Source organism: Anser brachyrhynchus (genome assembly GCF_964034855.1).
Source record: "Anser brachyrhynchus genome assembly, chromosome: 6".
Classification (NCBI taxonomy): Eukaryota; Metazoa; Chordata; class Aves; order Anseriformes; family Anatidae; genus Anser; species Anser brachyrhynchus.
In genome coordinates, this window is record NC_137700.1 from 26,431,226 (window position 1) to 26,457,402 (window position 26,177).

The following is a 26,177-nucleotide window of genomic DNA, read 5'->3' on the forward strand; positions in this document are numbered from 1 at the left end:
TTGCAACTTACTCTTTTTTGTTGTTGTTTTATTTTGTTTATTTTCATCTTTATTTCCTGTAGTGTACTGAAATGATGCAAAAGAAACATTTATTCACACAAATAAGGGAAGGTAATAGCTTCCCTCCCTGACCACATGCTCTCTTCTGTTCCAAGTGTTAATTAAAATGGTACTAAAAGAAGCAAATCAATTAACAGATACCTTACAAGATGGTTTATTCACTTACACATGTACATATACACAATTACTTGCAAGTATCACATTACTGCTTTAGTTTATCTGTTTGCAAATGCCGCTAATGAACTGGAGTGTTACAGAACTGGGTAACAGACACCTAGGGAATCCAGGGAAATTATTCCAATATATCACTTTTCTCTGAAATAAGCCTTACATTTTGTTGTTCAAAATGTGCAGAAAAATTACAATCCAAATAAATAACAAGGTTTCCTTTGAACATTTGGGAAATTACCTGGTTTGCTAAGGTCAGAACAAAATTATATTCAAATCCTTTCAGTTACAGTTAGAATTTAGCACAGTAGCTTATCCTTCATAAAAATATAATTCTAATATTTCTGCTCTGACAGTGTGACTCAGCTTCTGACTCAGGGCATCAGCTCTAACTTCAAAATGTGGGGCTAATTGTAGCTGCTCTCAGTCTGAAAGTTGATTAATGGAAAGGGGACACTGGTATCCAGGAATCTTTCAAGTTACATTTGTTAATAAGACACAGACTTTCCAGGTCGGACTCCGGATTCGAGTCTAATATTTGCCTTTCTTTTTCTTTCTCTTTTTCTCTTCACTTTTTCTTTTCTTTTTTTTTTTACTTTTTCTTCCTTTTTAAAAACTTTTTATTTTTTCTTTTTTCTTTTTCTTTTCTTTTCTTTTTTTTTTTCCAAGTTGAATAGTTTCAGCTGTATTACAGTACTGAAAAACTGGAAAGAATTTCATTTATTCTGATCAGAGACTAGCATGGCTGAGAGCAGAAACTGGCTTAAAAGTTTAACTGGCTTAAAAGCTAGCAGAGAATGGCTTTGGGAATGGATGTTAGATGAGAGTTTAACAAATCCATATGTCTACAGACTTCGGCCTTGGATAAAAGTTTTGCAATATCCACTTTATTTATTTTGTGGTCTGGTTAGTAATTATTTGTAAGCTGCAATAAAATCAAGTAACATCCTGTTTGGAGTCATCCTGTAATGCTGTGATGTAACAGCTATGCCAGTGAAATCCCATCACATTATTTAATGTCACATGTGCCATCTACCTGAGTCTCCCAAGCCTTTGATTCCTGCTGGGTTTCCCGAGAGGAGAGGATGCCCAGCACACAGTCGCTGCCAGCCAAGTGTTCACAGAGCACCCAGAGCTGACATTTGCTGCCTGTCTTTACAAGCTGAAAGTAAAGCCTGGTTTGAAATACAAATATCTGCCTGCTTTTCTTGCACCTTGTGATGACAATATTCTTGCTTTAAAATGAGCAGAATAGAATCCAGAGCATTATTTTCTTAACTACGACCACAGGCTCACAACTTTTGCAAAATTTGGGATGTTTTTACAAAATAATTGGGGTTTAAACAATTATAATTATTTAATTTCTTTAAAAATGTTCTGAGACAAAGCTCTTCTTGTCACTTGCACTGTAAGAAGCTTATAATTAGAATTAGGCAAACATTTTTGATGACTACAAATTTAACAGCATATACAAGGCTAGAACAAGAATGGAGGGATAGGAGACTGAAATTATTCACAGACTGATTGAACTTAGTGCATTGTTTTACAGTGAAAAAATAGGGTTGGGTGGATTTTGGAAACAGCAGATTAGCTTGTTTGTAGAAAGCTGAAACAAAATATTTCATTTCAGGTGTCCAGAAACTTTTTTTTTGGGGTATACAACACTGTTTTTATTTCAGTGTTCTAAAAATAAAACACGGAAAACCGTTGAACCGTGGTTCATAACCGACCACAATTCATTTAAAATGGCTGAAATTAACATTACCACCTAAAGCTAAAGAAAAGGTATTGATCCTAAAGCTAAACAAGATTTACCTTTAGTGAATTATATGTTTTCGCATTAACACAAAACATACTTTTCCTGAAAACCTTGAGAAGCCTTGTTGGCTTCAAACTCAAATGAATAATTTTTAAGTTACTTTAACCATTATTTACCTAACCTGAAATATGAGTGTGACTATGAATTCTGCTGCTGAAACGTATTGCTAGCTTTTTGAATACCCTGTATTTAATTGATTTTGGAAATCAATCATACATTTATCACCAACTAAACAAGATCTATTAATGAGCAGAGTTCATCTTTTTTATTTTCCTCAAACGTTTCCTTCATGTGTGCATGCTGTTAGAGACTGCAGGCATTTTGGTACAGGTGGTGGAAGTTAGCATGCATTACAAGCTCTTCCTGTAATCAATCAATCAATCAGTCTTTCAATTAAAGAGCAAAGAAAGGAATTGTTACTGGTGAGATTCCTGCTCATCCACAAAAGACTTCTATTAAGCCTCAGACCATGTAGCTGTCAATTGCAAAAGGATTATTGATTATTTGTACTTGGTTTTCCTAGTACATTGATGTCATCTCTGGAAAGAAAAGAAAACATCACAGGTTAGCAATAATTTTCTGGCATTGCTTTTATCTAAATAGATCCATAGCATTGTTGTAAAAGCTGAGATGGGTGCTACACAGATAAAAATTACAGGGTTCCTATAAAATTATTATTGGAGGGGCTGTAGTTACATTCATGAAGTTCCTCCCATTTAGTTTATCTTTCCTAGATGTTCGTCTCTTTGAAGGTACCCATTTTTCCTCGGTGAGCTAACAGGATGAATGTATGATTCGGGCTGTGGTGGTGACTTCCACATGTCCCCTTTGCTGCCAGTAGGGAATCCCCCAGCAGGCAGCAATGTGCTGTAGGGCAGCGTCCTACTAAGAGAATTTCTCACTGCATTACAAACTCTGGGTCACTGTTATTTGGGCTTCTTCCCGGGACCCCCTTCTCACATGTGGAGCAGCTCCTGGACCCTGATAGTGGCTTCAGCTCTAAGAGCTTACTGCTTGGAGGAGCTGCTTGTGCAGGACAACTGCACTGCAACACAGTCATGCTGTCACAACTGGGATGCAGGAGGATGAGGCAGCTAAAAGACTTGCCATAGGCCGTGCAGGGTGGAACAAGGTGGGTGGGGATAGGAACAAGGTGGATAGGGATTCCCCAGACCTACATGTACCCAGCAATGTACCTGTTCTGACTGGATCCCATATTTGACCTGCAAAGTATAAAGAAAGAGTTATTAATGGTGAATTTCAGTGCATTAATCAAAATAATCATGCAAAACATCAACACATTAGGAGCTGGTGAAACGCAGGAACTTTTCCTCCTTTCTCTTTCCTTCACTGCTCTTAATCTGTTATTCAGCTTTACTCCATCTAGCGTCAGTGCTTGGAAATAAGATGTCATCTTGCCTTGCAGCCCTCAGCTATTTATATTCTTGGATCTCATGACTCAACTGGGAAATGGTATTCAGGTCCCCCACCTTCAATACTACTTAAGCATTTTCTGATAACTTTGCTAAAGAAAGACCTCACAGGAGATTTGTCAGCCAGGGACCGGCTTCTTGCAATTTGTCTCAGTCTTCTTCTCTCTCTGAAACTTTTTTGCACGTGTTTTTTGGAAAGATGTGCTGAATTTTTCTGTTAACATGAAATTCACTGCACTAACAATTCATGGCCATAAGAAATAGTTAAGAGCTCATTTGTATCTTTCTAGCTTGAACTGGGCATAAAGTCCACTGGAGAGCATATGGTGGGCATATATAGGCTGGAATCAGAGGAAAATCTGTGTTTTTCCAGCTCTGTTTTTCCCCCTTGTTTCTTTCTCCAATTTGGGGCTAGGGTGTGTCAGCACTGTCCTGTGGTGCTTTTATGGTTGAACTCCCTCCTTGCTCCCTGCTTCGCACAGCCCTGGGGGAGCTTCCGGGGCGTCCAGAGAAGGGGTCTGGCTGGGGCAAAAGGAGAGGTGCCCACAGGCCATACCGGAGGCTTCTGGTGGCTGTCTCAGCCCTCTTTTGCCTCCACCAGGCTGGCACTTCACAGACAAAGTAATTACAGGTAGTGACACTGCTCTTTTGGGTCCAGCAGCAGTATTTTTCAGCTTGCTCCTAACAGATTGTGTCAGCTCTTCTCAGAGAGATGAGGGAACTGAAAACACAATCAGAAGACCCGATGTGCGCCGTACTTTTGAACTTGTCAACGTTTCTTCACACACACAAAAAGAAACTCACAGGTTTAAGCATGTGAACTAAGTTACACAAATTTCTGCCTGTCTGGAACTGTAGTCATTTAAACAAACAAAAAAAACCTAACAATTTCCCCCTCTTGTTCTGACTTTGACAACAGATCAATAACAGATTAATGCAGAATGAGGCCAGTGCAGAGTGATCTGAGCTAACTGGAGTGAATCAGCAACTGATTAGGTTTGGGGATGCTCACCTGATCCCATCCCCTGCCTGTGTTTGAGAAAGAAAGCGGCAGGGAGCTGCTGGGACAGGCCTTGTCTTTCAGCACCATTCCTAAGAGACTGCCTGCCTCACCCTAAGTAACTAATGCTCCACATACAAAAAGAGCAGAGAATACACTGCTTGAGAGGCTGATGCTCCTCTCCATATAGCCCAATATAATTGGTAAGTCACTTAAAGAGAATGGCTTTCTTGCTGATGCTCTCAGGCTGCCTCCCCACAATCAACAATGCCAGCTGCACCACAGAAGGATGGTCCAGCCTTCTCCAGCACCTTGCCCATAAAATCCCACCACTTCCCTTGTACTGGATGTCCTTGAACAGGCAGATCTCTCTGAAAATGATTTTTGTTATGCCATGAAGTTTTTGGCCAGGCCTGTTCCCTGAAAGGAAATATGTGGCTGCCTGACCAGAGCATGCAGCCACACTGGGAGTGACTGGGGAGCAGAGCAGGACTGACTCTGGGAATGGGACCATCCTTTGGGAACAGCTCATACTTTCCTCTCCTCCAGGGAGCAGTGGAAGCTCACTTAAAGTAATGAGTTCACAAAGACTTGAAAAGCAGCATTGTCACCTAAACTGTAGCTGTTCCCAGCTCCCACCCTGCTCCTCCACCTCTCCTGTGTCAGTACAAGCATTGCAATGCCTGTGTAGTAAATCAAATTTGGGAGTGGGTCAGGTGTTGTTTTTAATGCACCAAAAATGACCTTATTACTTTTCAGCCAGTGGTTTTCTGTCTTTTTCTATTTACAAACCCATACGAATTTTCAGTTGAAGCTGTAGGTCTCTGTGAAATGTATTTAAGCTCAGTTTAAACCTGTATGAAAATTCTTTAGGCCCTTAAACCTCTGTGAACCCCTCAGAAACAGTCCACAGATCCCCAAGCATTTGCAGCCTGCAAGGCAGAGGTCAGCATTACATTTTGTGATATTGCTCACTTCTTTCAGCTCTCTGACACCAGGCTGTAAAGTTTTGGTACCTAGCCAGACCCGGTACGAAAGTGCACATGGAGAATGAAGGTGGGTGGTTATAAGCAGCAATCAGAAGAAAGACAGACTTAGCTTTGCTGATACCTGGTACTGGTTCTTCAGGGCAGAACTCTTGGAGATTGAGAGATCAGGGAATGGAAATAAACTGACCTGACATACTATATACATGATCTTAAAAAAGGACTTATAAATAATATTATTTTCTCATAACTCACTGAGAAAAGGTTTGTAGGAATCCATCTGAAATTAGAGAGTCCTCTTTTGATGTTCAGTATGAACTTTTCCAGAAATTCGATGGGATATAGTGCTTCCTGTGAGTCGGAATATGCAGGAGCTCTGAGTGATGCTGTTCTTTTCTGGTTGAGACCTCTGGCACGCTGAGCCTCCTGCTTCAGGAGGCCTTGTTTCGGTTTGTTTTTAAATCTCTCTCTAAGCTATGACAGCAGCTTTCATTGCTAGCTAATCCCATGTTGTCACCTCTCTGCCTGGCCCTAGTCAGCACAAAGCTGCTCCGTCTGGGTGGTGGATGGGCTCTCCCTGGGAGCAGGAGCCCTCTGCCCTGTGGTGTCCGGGGTCTGAGTTACTCCAGGTGCATGCTGGCAGCAGCCAAGAGACTGGCCTTCCAGAAACACTTCTGAACTTTTATCCAGATTTGCAGCAGCTCCAGGGAAAGGCAGAGTTACTCAGTTATTGCTGGAGTCAGTGGCACCAGCAAGTTTGACAGCAGAGACCACGATGGCTGTGGAAGGAATTGCCTCCGACAGGTGTCTGAATATTACCAGGAAAGCATTCTCCTGACTCAGCAGGTTTCGGACCAACTCTTACAATCAAATGACTTAGAGCTATTGAAGACTAGCCTCAAACAGTTGTGCAGAGGAGGAGGAAGGAATAAGGATTCCTCCCCATTTGGCAGCTGTGAAAAGGTCAACTGCAAATGCAGCCCCCAGATCTGATGAGAGCACAAGCGTCCTGGGGCAGATGCTCTCCCAGAGAATGTGGAAAGTGGCCAGGAAGGAGCAAAAAATAGCCAGAAGTGTGGCTCTGCCCATCAGGCTCATAGCTGGCATCAGTGCTGTATCCTGGAAAGGGGCTTAATGAATTAATCTCACCCGAACAGTCTGGGCTATGTGTATGTGTATATATAACACTGCCTCTCTGTCTATGTGTCTATATATGAAGTAGACCTGCCATTCAAAAATGGTGTTGAAAGGAATTGAGGGCCTGAAGAGTACCTATAGATTGGCTTAGCGCTGCTTTTTAAAGCTCGGTGTTCTCAGCACAGTGTAAAGCGTAGTGTCCTTGCTTTTGAAGTGTGCAATAATAAAGATTAATTTCATTTTATGGAAAGGGTAACCTGAGCTAAAGTAACCTGCCCAAGGTTGTTCAGAAGAACAAATCCTGCTAGACAGGACAGTGACAGAACAAGGTAGAAAAGCCAATTTATTGTCCTGTTTATTGGTGACCATTGCCTTAACACAGAACAGGTATTTACAGTTTGTTTCTGAAAATATATGTTTGCAAGAAAGTTGAGAAAGCCATTTTTGCTGAGGTCGCTTTTTTGTGTCTTTGCTGGCTTTGTTTTTCCTCATTTGTAAACCTCTAATTATTTATGAAAACTATATATTGACCTAATGATTGGGTTCTTTGGAGAATGTATTAGTTGGGACAATGAAAGGATTCTGGAGGAAAAAATGAGTGGTAAGGGAAACAACAGTTTAGGGTATATATCGCTGAGGGATGAAAGAAAACATTCAAACTGGTGACCCCAGAGGTGTCAAAGATTTTACTGAATGACTGATTTTCTCCAGAAAAAGACACTGGGTATTAGAGTTTAAAAGGAATATTCCTGGCAGAGGAAAAGAGGGGCTTGTTTCAGGAAAATAAAACAGATGCAGGCACCTCAGGGACTCTAGGGAAGTTAGGCCTGCCTGGATTACTGGCAATTCAGAGAAAGCAGGGGTAGATGAAGGTTATGGCTAATTCCTTTCCCTCTGATGCGTCACTACTGTTGTTACAAGATGTTTACAAACATGCATGAGAAAGCTACTTTGAAGTGGTCTCAGCTTCTCTAGAGAGGAACTGCAGCACTGATTGGTAACATCTACAAAGATGTCCGAACAAATCCTATAATAACTTCTTAATGTGAGCCTTAGCAGAAGGGCCACAGCTTGAATGAAATGTTGCGAATGAGCTAGCCTTGTACCAGGTATCACTAGGCTGAAAAGTGAAATACCTCACTACTGGGAAACGTCCTCCAAATGTCAGATCAGTGTAAAGAAAATATCTACCTCCAAGCTGACATATTTCCACAGGAGAAAATTACTTCACTGAAAAGTAATAAAAGTTCACAAAAGGTGCTGTAGTGTGGCTTAAAACAACCAGTACCCATCCCTGTTTCATCTTCTCTTTGTATAAAAATCTTCTCTGGAGAAGACATCGTAGTTACTCTGATCAGTAACTATATAAAAGAGAGTTGCTTTGCAGATGTATTTTTAGCATCTTGCTATTTCATGTACTTTTTCCTGTGAACTTGCCTATAGTACAGCAGTGGTATGTGTTTGCATCTTAAGCAGATACAATTTCAATGGATAGTAGAGCGACCGAGACAGTATCCCTCCCTGGCTGCAGAGCGAATGTATAGTGTTACGTGTGAATAGCTGATGCACTATCTGAGTTGCTGCGATGCATTTCAGCGCCCGGCATCTTGTGTAGCGTCTGTTCTAGGTCTTAATCCTTTTTCCTTGAGCACTGGTCTTTCAATGGCACATTTGGACAAGGGCAAGGTCTCTTCTCTTAAATGTGTATTTATCTAACAATTTTGATTTGTGAACTTTGACCCCGTCTTCCAAAGGTCTCCTCCTTGTGGCTTTCTCACAGAGGCTTTCTGTACCCTAACATCAGAGCAAGGTCTCCAGTTAAGTTTGTGAGCTCAGACTCCAGTGATTAGCGTATCTTTGATTTGCAGCTAATAGTATCTGTGGTATGACTCATGTCTACTTGATTGGCTTCCTGTCTGGCAAAAGATGCATTCCGCAGTTCACAGCATTATAGGCCAATCTGGACTATTTAGATCAAAAGGAAACTAAGAACTGCTCTCTGCTCCTAATAGGAGGCTTTTTGTTCTGACTCTCAGCCTGCTTGAAAGCTCTGAAATGGTTAGATCAGCTTTGTTATGTGTGCAGTTTCTGCCTGTCTGTGCAGCTGGGTATAGGTGCAAACATGACAAAATGGTGGGAAAAAGCTTCTTGATTCAAACTCAGGTGGTGATGGTTCTGCAACCTATACATTTTCTGTAAGAAACTGCAACTCAACATTCACACTTGCACTTAATTGTCCAAACCTAGATTTTGTCATGCCATCCATCTCTGATATTTATATTTTCCAAGTGGATGGTTTCACCTCCTGTTAATCCATAGCAATATTTTTAGAGTTAGACAGTGTGGAGACCAGAGGCTTTCAAGATGAGATGACTGTTTCTCCTTAGTTTCAGAGAGGGAGTTTAAATGGAAGCAATGAGCCATGACTTTGAACTCTGTATCAGCCTCAAAGGTTATCATTTCACAGGGGCTTCAAGAGTTACCTCAGCTGAAGGCCCTTTGCAGATTGCTGGCAGTCTGGAGAGTTACACACAGTTTGTATGAAACACTTGTTGCACTCTTCAATTGTCTTTCTCTGGTTAAACAGGAATGTCCAGTGAAGGATGGCAGGCCCGTCACTGTAGGCTCCACTCATTGAAGTGAAACTGAGGTGGCTAAAATTAAATACGATGTTCTGTACATTGTCTTCTATAGAAACACCTTTGGGCTGGAGATGCGAGTGGTTGTGGGCTGCACACCAGCATCCTGGATTTCCATGGGAACTGTGGTTAACCCTCATGCACATGGGGAATACACTGTCATGTGCCATTATGAAATCTGCTACTGGTGAAGGAACATCCTGTTTCATGAAGATGTGGGAAGAAAGGAGAATTTCCTTTCACAGAGCTGTTTTTAATTATTGTCTTTAAGTATATTACCATCCAGATCTTGCTCACTGCATGACTCTTGGTTACAAAAATCTGACGTGACCAGAAAGGTGCATTGCTCGTGCCTGGAGTGCACAGATATTCCATGGTCAGGATAAGGAAAGAAGAGGGCTTTCCCTGTCAATAGGCATGGCCTGCTACAACCCACTGGGAGAGCTCCACTAGCTGAGAATAATGCAAGGGCTATAACACTCAGCTGAGTTGTTTTCATTCAAAAAGAGCCTAGGAGATGTACCTAGTTTAGTTCCAAGCCCTCTGCCATTTGTTTAAAGAATGCTCTGACTCACAAGATTACCTTCTGTTTCACAAGACAAGTCCAGGAAAGGAAAAAAAAGTCAGTCACTTGGAAGAAATTCAGTGGTAAAACTCAAGAGAACATCTAGATATCACTTCAGATAGCAAAAGAAAATCAGCACTATACTTGGCACTGGGCCTGTGCAGCTCCCAAGCTCCTTCTGTCCTCTCATATATCAGTATGCCTTGTGCATTGCATTTAAAACTTGATCTTATGCTGAGTGACTTCCATGGGGGCCTGCAGAACCCAGAGAACTGCATGAGGAGTTTTGGTATGTGTTGTTCCCCAGGACGTATTGAGGCAATAGATTCGTTTTTGCTACTACAGCAAGCTTAAAATGCATGCCTTTTCATTTTTAGCATACATTCTCTGTCTCTCCATCCTTCTCCTTGTCTATGTATGCCTCTTTCTTTGTCTCCTTCTGTCAAAATAAATCTGGCTGCCATACACTGTAGTTAACTCAAAATATTGCCAGCATTAAATGTGCCCAGACATTTTTATTAATACATTAAACTTGCATGAAATTTTAGGCATTATAATTTACCAAGCTTACACCAAGATGGCATTTGAAACTGACATGAGCTATTAATTAAAAAAAAGGACATTAAATAATAGTCAGTTGACATCTAAATTACTATTTTGTTAGCTGACAGTAGCTTGCCTCAAGGCTCTCTCTCTTCTCAAGTGTTAGTAAATATCCCATTGAGTTTAAGGGCATCCAATTATGAATTGATTGTTTAAATCACAATGTTATATACCTGGATAGAGTGGTGAATGTTAATTATTTCACAGTGAGCTGACAGTACGATTTGGGTCTAGAAACACTTCTGTTTTAAGGATTTGGGAAAGCGTCAAGGGGGATGTAAAAGGATGTTTATTTCAGTGGAAAACGTGATCTTGCAATGTGTTGGTTAGGTTAGGTTTCAGCTAATGGGGGCTTTAGCATAAATGGAGACTCTCTGCGTGGAGGCTTTCAACTGGTATGTGGCTGTGAGACTCCCACTCAGAGTATATCCCAGTTAGAGGGAGAAATTGAATGACTTGAGGCACTTATGGGAATAATAGTGTGAAATTTAAAACAAAATTTAGCTTATTATGAATTCAGCAAGTGCTCTGTCAGGTGGATTAAGGTGGTGGAGTTTGTTTTGTTTTTCCCTGAACAAACACTAATAATCATCAGTGGTGAAGTAGAAAATTAAATTGATTGTGGATGGTATGCCAGCTTTCTTTTCCAGTCCTAAAGGGGTGATATCCTGATTATCATTGAGGGATTCAGGTTGCCTGTATAGCTGAGGGATTCGGGATGGTTTTATGATTGATTGGAATAAATCTAGGACTAAGTAATTTCTGATAGAGGACTTTGCATTATCAAAAGGGTTTCCAGGATGAGCCACTGTCCTAAAAATGCCATGAATTAGAATCTCCAGGGTAGTGAAGCAAGTAGTGAAAATTAGGTTAGATCTAATTATCACTTCTCTCCACTGACCTGAATAAATGGGAAGCTATCCCTTTGACCTGTGGGGAAAAATAAATCAGATAAAAATGAACATATAGGTTGGATATTCTTGAGGAAACCCGTTAGTATTTGTGACACTGTAGCACTTAATCATGATGAGTACTTATCAGGTAATATTTCAATGCTGTTTTCAGGAAATCGATGTTTTCAGGTTGGAGGGATTGTGATGTTTTTGTTGGAGGGTTACTTTTGCTTGCTTGTTTGTTTTTGTTGTTAAGAACATCTACCTCCCATACATCTCATTCCAGAGGTATACAAGCAACCTCAACCATTTAAATGATGAATGCTGGAAACTGAAACATGTCATTTCCCACCGTTCTCTGGTTAAAGTTTGGTCCTACAAAGAAGAGACGCCAACATGGATGAGAGTCCTATGGAAAAGCCTACCTCTAAAGGTTAGGAGGAAAGATGAAATAGGACATTGGATCTTGTATACTGTATTTCCCTTTGATTTCTGCAAGTAGGTTGCTTGGATTTAAAAATGATAGTGCAAAGAACAAATAGGTTGGGTTTGCATCCTCTGAGATGTGGAATAGCATATATTTGTTTATAGAACAAGCCACCATACAAACTTCCTTCCTAAAAATTGATGCTATTACAAGGATATCTGATTTTCATATGTAATTTTGATAACTTTCTCATATATAATCTCCCTGTAAATTCTTTAGAGTCTAATTTATGTGTTTGCATTATTTGCAGCATTGTTGTATCAGTCATACTACTCCATCCTTACAGTACGTAAACAAGAATTAATTATGTATTTGTTAGTTACTGAGGATCACATTATGTATTGACTATTTTATACTACAAACCAATGGTTTCCTTGAGACCAGTAAACGACTATTTTGTTTTCTCAGTTTAGCATCTGTATTATAGAATCCCTTAAAAATCCACTAAGAGGTAGTACATAGATGCCTTGAAGTGAACAAGAACAAAGATTTGTTAATAAACTACTCAGTGCCACAGTAGCGTTGAAAAGTACAATGGACTAAGAAGAGATGGTGGATTTCTAGTTGTTTTCCACTACACAGAAAAAAGGTCATCTTTAGGATACCTAGTTCTGCTCCCAGATATTGTGGAATTACAGCTTTTTTCACTAGTTGGTGTCAGCATTTCTAAGGCAAAGTGTGCTGTGTGTACTGCGTCATGCTTCCAGCCTTAAGACCCCAATTTTAACGTGCAACTGGGAACCTTACAGATAGTGCCATCTGTATTTGATCCAGGCAGTAAATCCACCGCCTTCCGTGTCTCTCCTTGTCTTTGTCCCCTTCCTCCTCTTCTCCTAACTCTGGTCTCTGAGATTTCTGTTTTGGTTTAGCTCTTTCTCTTTCCCCATTCGTTGCTGTGTCTTTACTGTCCCTACCGCACCAGAAACAGCTCACTGGGTGCTCTATGCTCCGTCTTTTGGCTGTACGATAGTCCTAATTTATTTTAGGCTGATACACAGAAAGCGAGAAGGAGTGTCTTGTAAGAGAAGAGACTGAACACAGTGTGTGATGAGAAAGGAAACGGGTTTTGTGACGGTTAGCTGTGTGAGGCTGTGGAAGCGTCTCCTTGGGCAAACAACAGATGCTCCATGCTGGGGCCTTTCTCTGTTAGGCAAAACATTACAATACTTTCTGCAAAGAGTGTCCTTGCCTTCATGTTAAACTGAGCGTTTGCATATGTTGTGTTGCCTCTGTGAGGAATGACTGATGAGGACGTGCCTATTAGCACTTCTATCCACCTCTCTGAAAGAGGCCAAAAGGCTTTTCTTAGGTCACTGAGAACAGCTGTTGCCTTCAGTTCGTGAGAATGCTGATTAATTCATGTAATCTCATTTTTTTTTACTCACATAAAATGTCTTAGGGAGAAACAAAACATTGTCTACCCCCACTCTACATCTCCACCCTATTGAATGACCTCAGATGAGGAGCAGTCATCCCCTAAGCAGTCTGACACTACCTCTTGTGCCTGTGAGCCCATAAGGTGCTCAAAACCTAAAATGGCCAGAAGCTTACTGGTTCTGGGTAGTGGGAAAGAGAGTGGAGGGTAAAAATACATACTTTCCAGTGGGAATGGTCACCGCATGACCTTGATTTGAAAGGACTTTGGGTGAAAGGAATTCTTGGAACTGAGGTCCAGTCACAGTGACTGGGAAATTTTTGATGAAGCCATTTGCTCTGGTTTATATCTTTCTGGCCTTTTTTTTTTTTTTTGTCTCCTTTTTTTTTTTTTCTTTTTTTCCCAGACTCCTCTTTTTTGTCTCTATTTTTTTTCTGGAAATCTAAAGGGCTTGTGAAAATATATCAGTATAGTAAAAGCTCTGTTGCAGAGAAAACATGGAAAAATTCTACCAATGTCAAAGAGAATCTAACTTCAGCACCTCTGAAATGAGACCTTTGGCTTTCATCCAAATCTAAGGCTTTTTAATTTTTTTTATTTTTTTTTTTGAGCTTGCTGTTAAATATAGTGCAAAATAAAAGGGCAGAATCAAAAGCTTTTGAAGTATTTTCTTTTGAAAATGAATCTCAGTTTGCTGGGATTTCTTTCCTAGTTCTTAAATGTCAAACCCTTGTTATGTGGAATTTCCTTTTCCATGCAGCTCCACTAGATGTACTGGGTATCATGGTCCTCTAGAGACCTAACTGTACATTATATTATCATTCAAATCACAGTTGTGGGGAAGTATAATATGTAAAGAAAGAGAAATTTATCATTACAGTTTGCATATCATGCTGCCTCTCAGAAAACCCTGGGAGCAATGATTCTTACCTTCTATCCATTTTGCCATCTGACTCTAAAGAGAGAACAGGAAAATGCAGTTAGTTAAGAAACCAGGAAAAGAGTGATGATAGGCCTGTTCACATGCCGTGAGAATGCAACCAGGAGAACACAAGTACAGCTGCTGGAGGAGGTAAAGGTCCAGCCATCCTTTCCGAGGCAAAACTCTTTAATATTAGTAGTGCCATGCAACCTTTCTAAAGCCCTTCTTAATTCTTGCAGCTGGAATATCTCACAACAACTTTCTCAAAACTATTTTTGCTAATGTTTTGGCTATTTTGAGATTTTGTGTTTTTTGTTTGTTTTTTTGTTTGTTTTGTTTTGTTTTGTTTTGGTAGTACATATCCAGAGTGTAATGAGAAACAACTTCAAGTGTAGATGCTTGATGAGAATTAGGAGGAAGCAATTTCCCCTTAGGGAATGTGGTGCCAATAAAGAAAGGATCAGCTGTTTGTCTTTCAGGAAGTAGCATTACGCCATCATTTGTATCCTCACAGGGTACCTGGGGAGTCTGTTTGCAAAACTATCCTTTAAGAGACAAGCATTTACTGTAAATAGCATGAAACACAAGGAGATCTAAATCTCTGGATAAGAAATCGGGAGTATTTTCTCTTACCTCCAAAGACATTGTCAAGCATTTGTTTTTTGATCATGCAAATTATGACTGCTATAAAACCAATTGCTAGAAAGGCTCCCAGAGTAACTCCTATAATAAGATATGTGAAATCTGCAAAAATTGAAAACAAGACAGTGAATATACACCAATAAGTAATAGATACAGCTGTTTGTTTCAGATGTGGTAACACAAATTTGCCAAAGTTAAAATACATCTTTTTTTAAAGTCACATCTATTCTTCAGAAGTGGCTGATGACGCTGAGCCAGACCAGGTAGGTGAGGATATTCATACACCAGACTACCCCTGTGCAGCAAGAAACCATATGAAACTGTGGCTAAGGGGCTCAATGCAGTTATATGACAATGAACAAGTTTAGCTTTTTGTGTGTGCAGGTCTCAGCTGAGTTTTACAGCTAGGATTCTAACTTTTTTGCCAAAGTGGATTCTACTACCCCCACTCCCTCTCCGCTCTGTATCCTACCATCTCCCATTCCTGCTGCCCCACCTGCACGTGCACAGCTTCATCTCCTCCTCCCAACCCCATCATGCTGCTCTGCCTGACTACTCTGCCTGTAACTCTTTACAGGGAGGAAGCAGGAGAATTTTAAGTGTAAACTATGAAGCATATTGTGATTTTGCATCACTATGTGTACATAGGATCCACCTTCATCTGTCAGGCTGGAGACTGCAGGATCTGTCCTCCCTATGGCTCCTGGCTCTGTCCTCCCTATGCTCATTATATTTAGTTAAAATTCATTCTAAGGCTCCAGTCACATGGCAGAACTCTGCTGTGCTAGTCAAAGTACAAGCACACAACCAGATAATTTTTTACACATAAAAAGTTTTAAAATTCTTCTAAGTGTATTCACTCCCAAATCCTCCCACCCTCCCCCCGACCTTCTGCCTGAAAGTGCAAATCTCCCCATAAACTGACCTATTTCATCCTCTGAGTTTTCAGAAGCATAGACCTTTGCTCTCCAAGAATCTGAAAAGGAAATATTTTTGTCTGTTAAGACATTAGGAAGAATGTGCTGTATGCACCTGGTCTAAAGCTAATAATGCTGTATCATGCTATTCCCAAAGGAAAGGAACATCCAGGTAAAGGTTAAGAAAGGACCTGAGGCTTCCTGCAGTAGCAAAGTGTTAGCAAAGTTAATTGGTAAAGTTAATGAGGAAATCTTAGAAATTTGGAACAAATCACTGAGTGTTAATTTTTGGACAGAATGGAAAATATAGTTTTAAAAACTTTTGTTGTAGCACTGTTTTCTTTCTAAGGTTTCCTCCCTGCAAGCCCATAAGCTGTGTGCAAGAGTTGAAACAGAAGTTCCTATAAATCACAAAAAAGACTACAGATGCAGTAAAACTAGTAAGACATGCTAGCAAAAGAGGACACAACACATCCCTCTCCAGAAAACCCCAGTCCTACCTGTGCTGTAGCCCCAGCCTTCTAAAAGAAATTTAGAGAAGAGTCTTTTCCTCTTGTGGGCAAGAAAACATTGTGAGCTGGAAGCAACCTTCCCAGAGATTCCTGTGCCAAGCTGCCTGTTCATCAAAAGGCCCCGCTCCTGGCCCTGGTCTCTTCCATAAAGCCACTGAGCTGGGCTGCCTGATGCTTGGAGTGTGCAGGGTCCCTCAAGATAGAGTGGCTTTGAAGAAAACAATTCTTTCCCATGTAGTTTTTGAAGGAGATGGACTCAAAACTTTCCAACAACAAGGAGTAGATTTTTTTTTTTTAACAACAACAACAAAAAGTCATATTTGATGTTGCTTGCTTATTGCAGGAAATTGCTGAAAATGTACAACTGAATGTTTCCCAGTGATGGGCATGCAAGGGTGTTCCCACCAAAATCTTTTCAAGCAGCACCAAATAACCTAACTGTTGCACAGCTGCATGAGTTGCTTGGAGCATGAGAAGGCTTAAAGGCAGATATATCCCCTGCATTTTAAAACAATGTGCTATTAAATTTCTGTCTCTGGCAAATTCTTCAGGTGGAACTCAAAGTCCTCTCCAGCTATTGCTGGGCTGACAACAGACATTATTTGGCTGACAACAGACATTATTATTTCCAGAACCAAACCTGTGTTGTGGTTGGCAGTGGACTGATGCAGATGGAATTAGTACCTCTGCACCAGAGTACTTATCCTGTAAAACTTCAAGGCCTACATTAAGTGTTTACAGCACGTGAGGTTACTAAACCTACCCTGGCAGACACAGGATGATCTGCTCCTCTGTGGCTGTGCTGGACCTGCATCCCTGAGGGTGCCCTCCTCGGCAATCCGCTGCCTGGGTGATGGTACCTCTGGTTGGTCATACGGGACCTGGCAGGATGACTGCTGTTCTGCACCCCACGTTGTCTTTTCATAGGCATTCCCCACTTTAATGGGGATTTCTGACTGAAACTCAAGTGGGATTTCAAGGTCTTAAATGCATCCAGCTTTCCTTCAACTAAAATGCCCACATAGTAAAGCCCAGATTGCCTCTCCTCATGGAGAAATAATCCTGCCTTCTTGAGGTTTTGGGGGCTGTGCTTTCATTTCTTTCCCGCTAAAATGAATACTTAAAAATGAGATTGTTTTTAAATTTCAGGCATAATCCTCTCATTCTCCAAAGCCACCAAACCAGCCATTTCTGTCCCATTAGAGACATCAGTGTTGAGTCTGCTTTTCAGATTGCTGAAAATCTCTTGAGCTGAGTCTGGGCTCTGGGGCTTCTGCCATTACGTCAGAAAAATCTGATACATTGGGTGACTCTGAATAGATTTGTTTTTATTTCCTGGCCTTAGTCACATTTCTAATCCCAAATTTTCATAAATTACGAACCATGCTTCAAAACCCTGGAGACAAGCTTAAAAAAGTCTTGAGTTTTAAACCATATGTATTTAGTGAGCTATAATTCTGAGCTGAAAGTCCTTTTTTTTTTTTTTTTCCCAAATTTTTCTTCATAATCGAAATATCAGGAAACTTATTTTATACAGGCAGAAATGTTTTCTTTCCAAAAATCCCATGACACTCAGAGATGGGAGTTGGGAGGGGTAGGGAATCCAGTTGCAGATATGATCACAAAAGCTGACTTCTCTACATGACCAAAATCAATGTAAAAAACAAACAAAAAGGAAATTTAAAAACAAAAAACAACAATCACAAAAGTCTAAGAGTACATAGGTGTAGAAAGCAATGCTTCTGATTTTCCAGATTAAAAACCAGTCTCTTTGCTCTTGCCTGTGAATTTATTTCATTATAAATTTAAAAAAAAAAAAAAACTTTCTTCCATCCCCTTAATTATTCTTTGTGCTCATATGAAGAATGTTTTAAATTCAAACATAATAAAAGTGATATTGTATTACTTTTATTATCCTAATGGTCATAATACATAGACCTTAATGTATGCTTTCTAATGGAATTAAACCAGTGACAGATTATGTGTTTTATGGCAGAAATAATATTTTACATGGAATATTTTATGTAGGTCACTTTAATATATTGAGATTTAATTATTAGTTTCTTTTTAAAATGGGAGGGAGGGAAATCTCTGAAAACCCACAGGACTGGAGAGAATGTTTTCAATTCATAGTTTCAATATGGTTTTAATTAACGTTTAATATCATTTACTGGATGCTGCTTAAATACCCTTTGCTTTTGAGGACTGCATGTTAGGTAGCTAGCTTCTGTTTGTTTTCCTTTCTCCTTAGGTGGAAAGAAGGGGATCAATACAGTCAAACACGTTTTGCTGTTTGATCTAGGTCCCATCGTCAGTTCAGATCTCCTGGGGATGTACACAGCCCTCCCGGGACAGGATGATAGAAATGATTCCTAATGCTCTGCAGCTCCCTAGTCCCAGTTCTAGCTTTCTGTCTGGCCCGCATCTCTGCAAACTGGGCTCAGACTAACTCCCACTCTTGAATAAACCCTCTGAACTTGGACAGGATTTGCTTCTGGGTCATAGAGCCTTGCAGATGAATTTGGTATCTATACCGGAGTGATTTGTGATCTCTTTCGAAGGGTCTTGACGTAACTGATGGTGTTTTCCCAGCCTTTCTGCGCGCCTGACTCATGCGTTTGCACTGTGATTCAGACAGATTGCATTGCATTGATCATTCATGTTGTGGTTAAACCAGGAGGCGTGATTTACCTCTACCAAGGCAGAGCAGCCAGGCAGGCAATGAGCCCATACAACATATGAACAAAACAGGCTCTGAGGGGACCGGGAGCCCCTGGTGCATGATCTCTGTGAACCCTGGGCAGGATTAGCCCTCCTGCCATGGGCAGAACTGGGTGAAGCAGAACACAGCTCCTGAGGCCAGCACCCCATGCTAGGAGCTGCCCCACCAAGGGATGTCCTGTTCTCTGTCTGCTACCCATGGGTGCTCAGACAGTCCCTTGCCCGTGGGTCAACACAGGGAGAAAAGTGGTGCAGAATGCACTGTTTATATGTATATATATATATATATATAGGTAGGTATTTAGTGTAGCAAAATTCTCAGTTACATCTAAATTTTGTAAGATAAGCACTGCTGGCATGCAGGCAAATGGGTCATTCCTCAGTCCTTTTCTGTAGTAACAGGTGAGGACAGGAGTCACTCCCACAAGGAGACAGGAATTTGGTGAACTCTAGCCCTTGCCAGGCTTCTCTCCATCTAGGGCCTATGGATGTGGCATTGCCTGCACCTTTCTTTGTGCCACTTGGAGTATGTTAATGTATTTACCTTGTATCTATTGCAAAGTTACCTTTTGCACCTCTTTGCTCCAGGGAAATGGTATTGAATTAATAGGACTTGTGCCATTTTCTTGCTGAGCAATAGCTAGTCAGTAACTAGGGAGCAATGGCTGCACTTTCTCTTTATTCCTGTAAGAACAATTGGTTATCCATGCCTTACGTGGCAGTCTCCATTTCTCTGGGCTCCTGGAAGCATCTATAGGAAGATTCAGAGATCTTCAAGAGCCAACAAAAGGACAGTGAGAGCAACAAATTCCTACATATACTCTGAGAAATATAACAAGAGGATAGAGCACTGCTTTAGACTTACGGATAGTGCTGCATGCAGGAGCAGAGGCAGGAGCATATATGCAGTGGGTGCAAGCTGGAAGAGCTGAGTTGTGTGCCTCAGGTGGGGCAAACTGTTTTGTGGGATTCCCCAAGGTAAGTGATGATTTTTGGTGAATTTCTGCTTGAAGTAGGGTGATATTGGAAGCGTCCGTTTGGTGACAATGAGATTTTTGCCACCAGAGGGTGCCTGCCCCCTTACCTAACCTCTCAGAGATCACAGCATCCACGTATATTTCTGTGTTTTAGCTGCTGCCAGCTCCATCCTGAATTAGTCCACCTTAGTCCCAATGTTATATTATAAATCCTGCTGACACTTCCTATCTGCGTGACCCACTTCTTCCTTGTGCAGACTGGAGGTGAGAAACCATGAAGGAAAAGGCAAGTTGTGAGGGTGACAAAGCTCTGCTTTGGGTTGACAGGAAGTGTTAGAGCATCAAAGTCTAAGAGATGCTGAGAGCAAAAGCGGCTCGCAGGTAACATGCACACAGATCAACTTCTTCCTTATACTCCAGCGAAGTAGTTTCCTACATAGTGCCAAACAGGAAGTTCAGCAGCTTTGACATCTAATATGCAAAGATGCACGTACTTAACTTCAGGGTGTCTTCTGGATGACATGTGGCCAATCCCTTAGCACTCAAGGTAGAAAATTTTGTTTAGAAAACCCAGCAACCTATACCCCACCGCCTCAACAAACTTTTCTTCTCTGAGGAAGAGAGTTCTAAACAAAGTTTAAAACAACATACATGTGCATGCAGTCAGACTGAGAAATAAATAACCCCAACAAAGACCAAAGTCAGGAAAAAAAAAAAAAAAGCTCTCTAAAAAGATGGAAAATAAATAAAATAAATATGATCGATCACTTACGTAAGAGAAGAAGAAATGTTGTTGGGACTGATATCCAGCTTGTTAGTGAGATCATAGTGAAGTTTTGACAACAGAGTGATTTCACCCAAATTTTCTGAATTTTGCTCTTCTGTGGTGAGAGAAAAAAAAAAAAAAAAAAAGCTAAGCCAGGTCACGTGGCTATATTGGGAAGCAACAGTCACATCCTGAGTAGTTACACTTACAAACAGAAGTTCCCTTTTTTGGGTTTAAGTTCAACATATAAATAAACTACGTGCTTGAAAGCATTTTGAGGAGAAGATGGACAGCCAACAGTCAGAGCCTAGTTTGGCTACTTTTTTCTCTGAGGGAACTTTAAATACTAATATTTATTTTTACCAAATTGAAAAGGTCCTACCACAGTGAGTTGGTCTCTGCTGAAGTCTTCTAAGCCTGGAGTGATGCAAGTGGCTTTTCTTCTTTAGAGAAAGAACGTTCTTAATAATTCCGCCCATAATCATTTTTTGGGGGGGAGCAGAGTGGAAGAAACTCACCACAGCTGCAAAAAGATTGCAAGCCAGTTCCTGGAAAAGAAAGCCACCATTGCCAGCTTCTGCCTTAGAAAAATGTCTGGGCACAGTAGGAACTAAAAAGAGTAACTTGCTGGCAGATCACAGAATCACAGACTGGTTGAAGTGGGAAGGGGCCTCTGGAAGTCATCTAGTTCAACCTCCCTGCCTAGCAGTGTCACATCCAGATGATGCCTCTGATAAGAGTACAGTTTATTCATTAGACCACGGTAAAACCAACCAACCAACGACAACAACAAAAAACAGATTTTTCTGTTTTTCAAGAAAATTCCAAATTTTTCTTCCTTTTCCTTCTCTTGATAAGGGAATATCTCAGCAGAATTGCACATCTTAAGGCTGGACAAAACCTCTTTCTTGCTGAGTAGCTTACAGCTATAAAGCCCTCCCTCCTTCCAGAAGTCTGTTTTTAATGGGACCACTGTAGACTATAGAGAATGCTGGTGACTGCAGGTGTATGACCACCTTGGCAGGAAAATGGCTGCAGATGAGCAAGATGTGTTCACAAATGTTTAGTTGCTCTGACAAGATGTGCGTGAAGGATCATGTTTATGTCTTCCAGGTGTTCGTGGAGGGATGTGCACAACATGGTGTTAGACAACAAATAAAACTCTTGAGGCACTGAAAATGTAAATAAAGATGACCTATAAACTCTCTGAGGTGGCCTCAATTCCTGGCTTGTTTTGCTTTGTGAAGCATAGGTAGAACAGATTGAATGTGGTAGCTGTAACAAAAAGTATTTGTTAATGCTCTGACCCATTGTGAGTGTATGGGTTGCACAAGTGTGTAATTCTCTGCTGCTCTTTCACTGTTCCTGGCTCTCCCTGGGATCAGAGTTGAAAACACCAAAACCAGACAAAGTTCTCTGCACCAGATGTAGGGAAAAGATATCAGGATCCTAGTCGGAAACCCTCAAAGTTTTTATATGGCATGTGTTTCATCTGCTAATGATCCCATGCTCCAAAGTTGCTGAGAATCTCTAATGGAAGGAATAACATGAATGCTAACATTCTTTTTTTTTTTTCTTTTTTTTCCCTGTCCTCACCACCACCCCACCACCCCCCTCCCCGCCTAACTCAGTGTCCCAGGGGCCTCTCCTACTTCAGAGAAACAACCAAGCATTTAAATATCCAAGTGTTTGGCTGAAGTCTCCAAACTGCTTGATTTATTCTGTTTCTACTTCTCCGCAAAATGCTTCAGCTAGCTCAGCCAGCTGGCTGTGCACTGCTGAGTATGTATGCTTCGCTATTCTCATTCGCTGCATACCTCCAGTGAGGATGAGCACTGGTCAGAGTAAGCCAGGCTTACTGAACTCCTACTTTGTCGTAGGTTTATTCTGGTTCTTAACCAAACTGGGAAATGTGGTTTCAAGCACAGTCATCATCACCAGACCTCTATTACCCACTCTCTGCCATCCAGCCACTGGACAGGATATATATGTTTAATTAATTCTGCTTTTACCTTCGACCTGTAAATAGTGGGAGTAGTGTCAGATTTATACGTTATATGAATAACAAGGATTTCTCAGGAGACCCTATCCTGGTGAAAGGGCTAACTGTAATTTTCAGCTGTGAGTAATTGTATATAATATAATCCTAAATGATTTTTCTTCTGTAATTTCATTAGAGTTTAGAAATTTAATTAGATTTTGAATCACTCTGAAATAAAGTAGCAAAACACCCAGAGACTAAAAGCAGTGGTTATTTTGTCCTCTGAGGCCAGAATTCTTGGTCTCAAATTGGCATGTGTTCATTAGGAGGAAGTTTGCAGAAGTTCTTGATATATTATTGTCTTTCAGAATGGACTCTGAATAGGTCTTTGGAGAGCATTAGAAGAGCACACAATTATTATACAGACTCTTTTTGAGGTTTAAGATCATCTGCCTTGCATATACTTAATAAAAATATGCCTCTAAAGTTGTTTAAGAAACTGTGGAGATAGGAAAGATGCTCCTCCAGTGCCTCAGTGCTCTCTTGGTTTATTAGCAACTCCAGTACCTGTGTATGATGATACAGAGAGGAGTTGTTTACTTTACTTTAATGATTAGGTAGGTTTATGGTTATTTTTATTGCTACACGTATGAACTGTCATGGTGGCTGTAATTAGAGGCACACTGTAATGTTGTTCCTTCTCTTCCACCTGAGGTTCAAAGAAAACTCTGTCCTTCTGGCAGACTTTGATTCTCTGTGGAATATGTCCCAAAGTGCAAAAACCAGAATCAAACTCCACAAAACAGTGCGCAGTGAAATCCAGTGCAGCAGCCTGCAGTTGTGTGAGGTCCCAGGGCAGTTGTAGTGGGTTCAAAAATGGGATCTTCAAAAAAGACTCTGAGGGCCTAGATAGGCAAGTGTTTGTTCCCCTTTTGTTTTAACTGGTGTAACATCATTTGTGTCAGTGGACATGCCCTGATTTATACTGCTTAACTGAAAAAGGGATTTGGGTGTTTTGGAGCACTTCTCCAAAACCTTTACCCAGGTGGCAGGGCCTGTTTTCTCACTGGGAGTAGTTGCTTGAGCCAGGACTATCTGCATGATTTTGTGAGATTAGGGCAAAGCATGCAGTAAATGGAGGCCTTAGGTAGAGAGAACGAAATTCAGATTGTCACTTTCAGCATGGCAACAATATAAGGAACCAAAGCAGAGCCACAGACAACGTGAATGTAAGAGTCTGACAGGAGATGAGCAAGGTAGGACAGACGACAAGTGTTGTGAAATGAAGAATTTCAGCAAAACAAATCAAATGGAAAAAAAAATGTTCTTTAAGTAATGGTAATCCAACCTATTTGAAGAGAAATAATGAACTCTGATGCAGTGGGGTGCATGTCAGTCCCAAAGTGAGATGTTGAAAAGAAACCTCCAGGCTGACCAAGATGTTCTGTCACCGGCTGATGCATGCCACCGTTGACAGCATCCTTTGTACTGGCCACTGCAGGCAGAAATGGGGTGAGGTTGTTCACTGTATGATTCTTTTGTTCCATTCAAATCCAGTCCTCAGGCTCAAAATCTGCTTTCAGAGTGTGGCCAAGTGTTAGAGTCACTGTAGGAAGAGAAAGATGGAAAGTGTTTATGTACTTGGCTAGATGGATATCAACGGATATTAGGCAACCTCAGGGTGATCTGGTGTGTATGGATGTGCTGCCTTCCACTAAAGTGTCACATCATGGAACAAATTGAGGAAAACATGTTCAGGCTGGTTACTGCCAAAAATCAAGGGTCTTTTGCTATGGGCATCCGGAACAAATTGAAACTATGCTTGAAAACTCACAGCTGCTCTTCCTTTGCTATTTTCTCCAACTCCTCCTCTGTCAGGACTCTGAGCTGCTGGGACAACTGGGAGGGATTCCACATCTCAGCAAGCAACAGAACCACAGATGTCGGGTGTGTTAACAAAGGGAAACACGCCTGCACCAATTATTTAGTGCCTTCTTCCCTTGATGTTAAGGAATACTATGGGAAACCATTCAGCATTTCAGTGTTCCTCTTTTTTTCCTCCTCCCTTGTTTCCCCCTCATTATGAAGGAACGTGCTTGTACGTTTTAACGTGTTTTTTTTTCTTGATTTTACTTGTGGGACACTATTGCTCAGTGCTATTGCCAACTCAGAGAGGTGCAAGGAGACAAAAAAAAAAACTTAGGACATGTCTACTCAAGTCTCTTCCATGCAACATCAGGAAAGAAAATGCCAAAGCAGTCCATAGTTCAGCTGAGCAGACTTTTCAATTTGCAGATCTCCTGTCCCAAATCTTGCTCTATTTTCACAAGGTTTATAAAATTGCGTAGTGTCCCTCATGGAATTTATAACTTTTTTCTGAGCTTAATTTCTTTTGTACTAGGTGGATTTGGATTATTTGTTCAGTTGGTCTGTATCAATGTGTTGTTATTGCTCATTTCCCTGTAAAAAGCATTTTTTACATTTCTACCCCAGATTGATTTTAAGTTATGCTGGCAGCAGGAAAGAACGGTATAGCAGAAGGCAGTTTCTTCTCTGGTGAAGGAAAGCACCTATGCATCTCTTTGTGAAGCTGTTTATCTTTGGGTTTACACCTACCAACTAGCACATTAGGAGCTGGGATGAAATGGAGTCCCTGGGATGAAATAAACATCCCTGGGGGTGTTTAAAGAAAGCTTGGATGTGGCACTAAGGGACATGGTTTAGTGGGTGGTATTGGTGGTAGGGGGATGGTTGGACCAGATAATCTTGGAGGTGTTTTCCAACCTTTATGATTCTGTGATTCTATGAAATGCAGCTAGACAGACAAAAATTTGGGTTGAAAAATCAACATAGCAAACTATGTGGCTAATGTTTTTGCTTTAAAGGTGCATATGTGTTGTGTGAAAACAGTCCAGTTCATTCTAGATGGGGTTTCGGACTCCTGCTGCTATGCCATAGGTAAAGTTTTGGATCCTGGAACACCTGATGACCCTTTTTCTGGAATGATGCTTTACACCAAAGAATTTCAATTCCTTTTTGGTTTTGAACAGCTAAAAATATTCCAGGAAAGGTGTTAAGCTCCAGGTAGTGCATTTAGGCCCACAGATTTGTTCTTAGGATTACCTTTGGTGATTCTTAAACATAACTCTCGTGCAATCAACAACATCATGCGCATTTGTAGCCCACAGCTCAGAGGGCAGAGACTTGTATTCTTATTTGTCTTTAGACAACCCTAATCTGATCTGGAGCCCATTGTATAACATGGTTATAAACATTGGAGACAAATTGTCCAGTATGAAGTAGTTTATTTAGGTTAGAAGATTAATAAGAAAGAGTATTTCAGGCTTCTCATAATGCCACCAGCTAGCCCGTCAGTTAGCTGCCAGCGTAGAATGAGGAGGATGTGTTGCTGCTTGAGATGACTGGGAAGTGTTTCACTTAGCTAAGGAAATAGGAAAGAGGTCAAGATCCTGCCTTCGACAGAGCAGTCCATGAGTCACTGGGAGGGACGTGTGGGAACACACGGAGCATAAGTTTACCAGGTTAAAGGAACTGAGGAGACAGCATAAGTCCT

The 26,177-nt window shown here is 40.9% G+C and overlaps 2 protein-coding genes across 5 annotated transcripts in view; one reads left to right on the plus strand and one right to left on the minus strand.

Moving 5' to 3' along the window:
* Positions 1-26,177, plus strand: part of LOC308197073 (cardiac-enriched FHL2-interacting protein) — a 114,743-nt gene that overhangs the window by 42,502 nt on the left and 46,064 nt on the right. The gene's annotated exons all lie outside the window — the stretch shown is intronic.
* Positions 846-24,674, minus strand: TMEM273 (transmembrane protein 273). 4 transcript variants are annotated; one of them, XM_080597023.1, is made up of 7 exons: positions 23,952-24,674; positions 20,629-20,737; positions 15,655-15,705; positions 14,721-14,831; positions 14,096-14,120; positions 3,244-3,270; positions 846-2,586 (listed from the first exon to the last, which is right to left on the minus strand). In XM_080597023.1, exons 2-7 carry the CDS (start codon positions 20,681-20,683, stop codon positions 2,541-2,543), a joined length of 315 nt encoding a protein of 104 aa, XP_080453149.1. In that variant the 5' UTR covers positions 20,684-20,737; positions 23,952-24,674; the 3' UTR covers positions 846-2,540. The 4 variants fall into 4 exon arrangements, with proteins under 4 accessions (XP_080453149.1, XP_080453148.1, XP_080453147.1 ...); XM_080597022.1 differs by lacking the exon at positions 23,952-24,674 and adding an exon at positions 21,005-22,244; XM_080597021.1 differs by lacking the exon at positions 23,952-24,674 and having other exon boundaries at positions 20,629-20,978.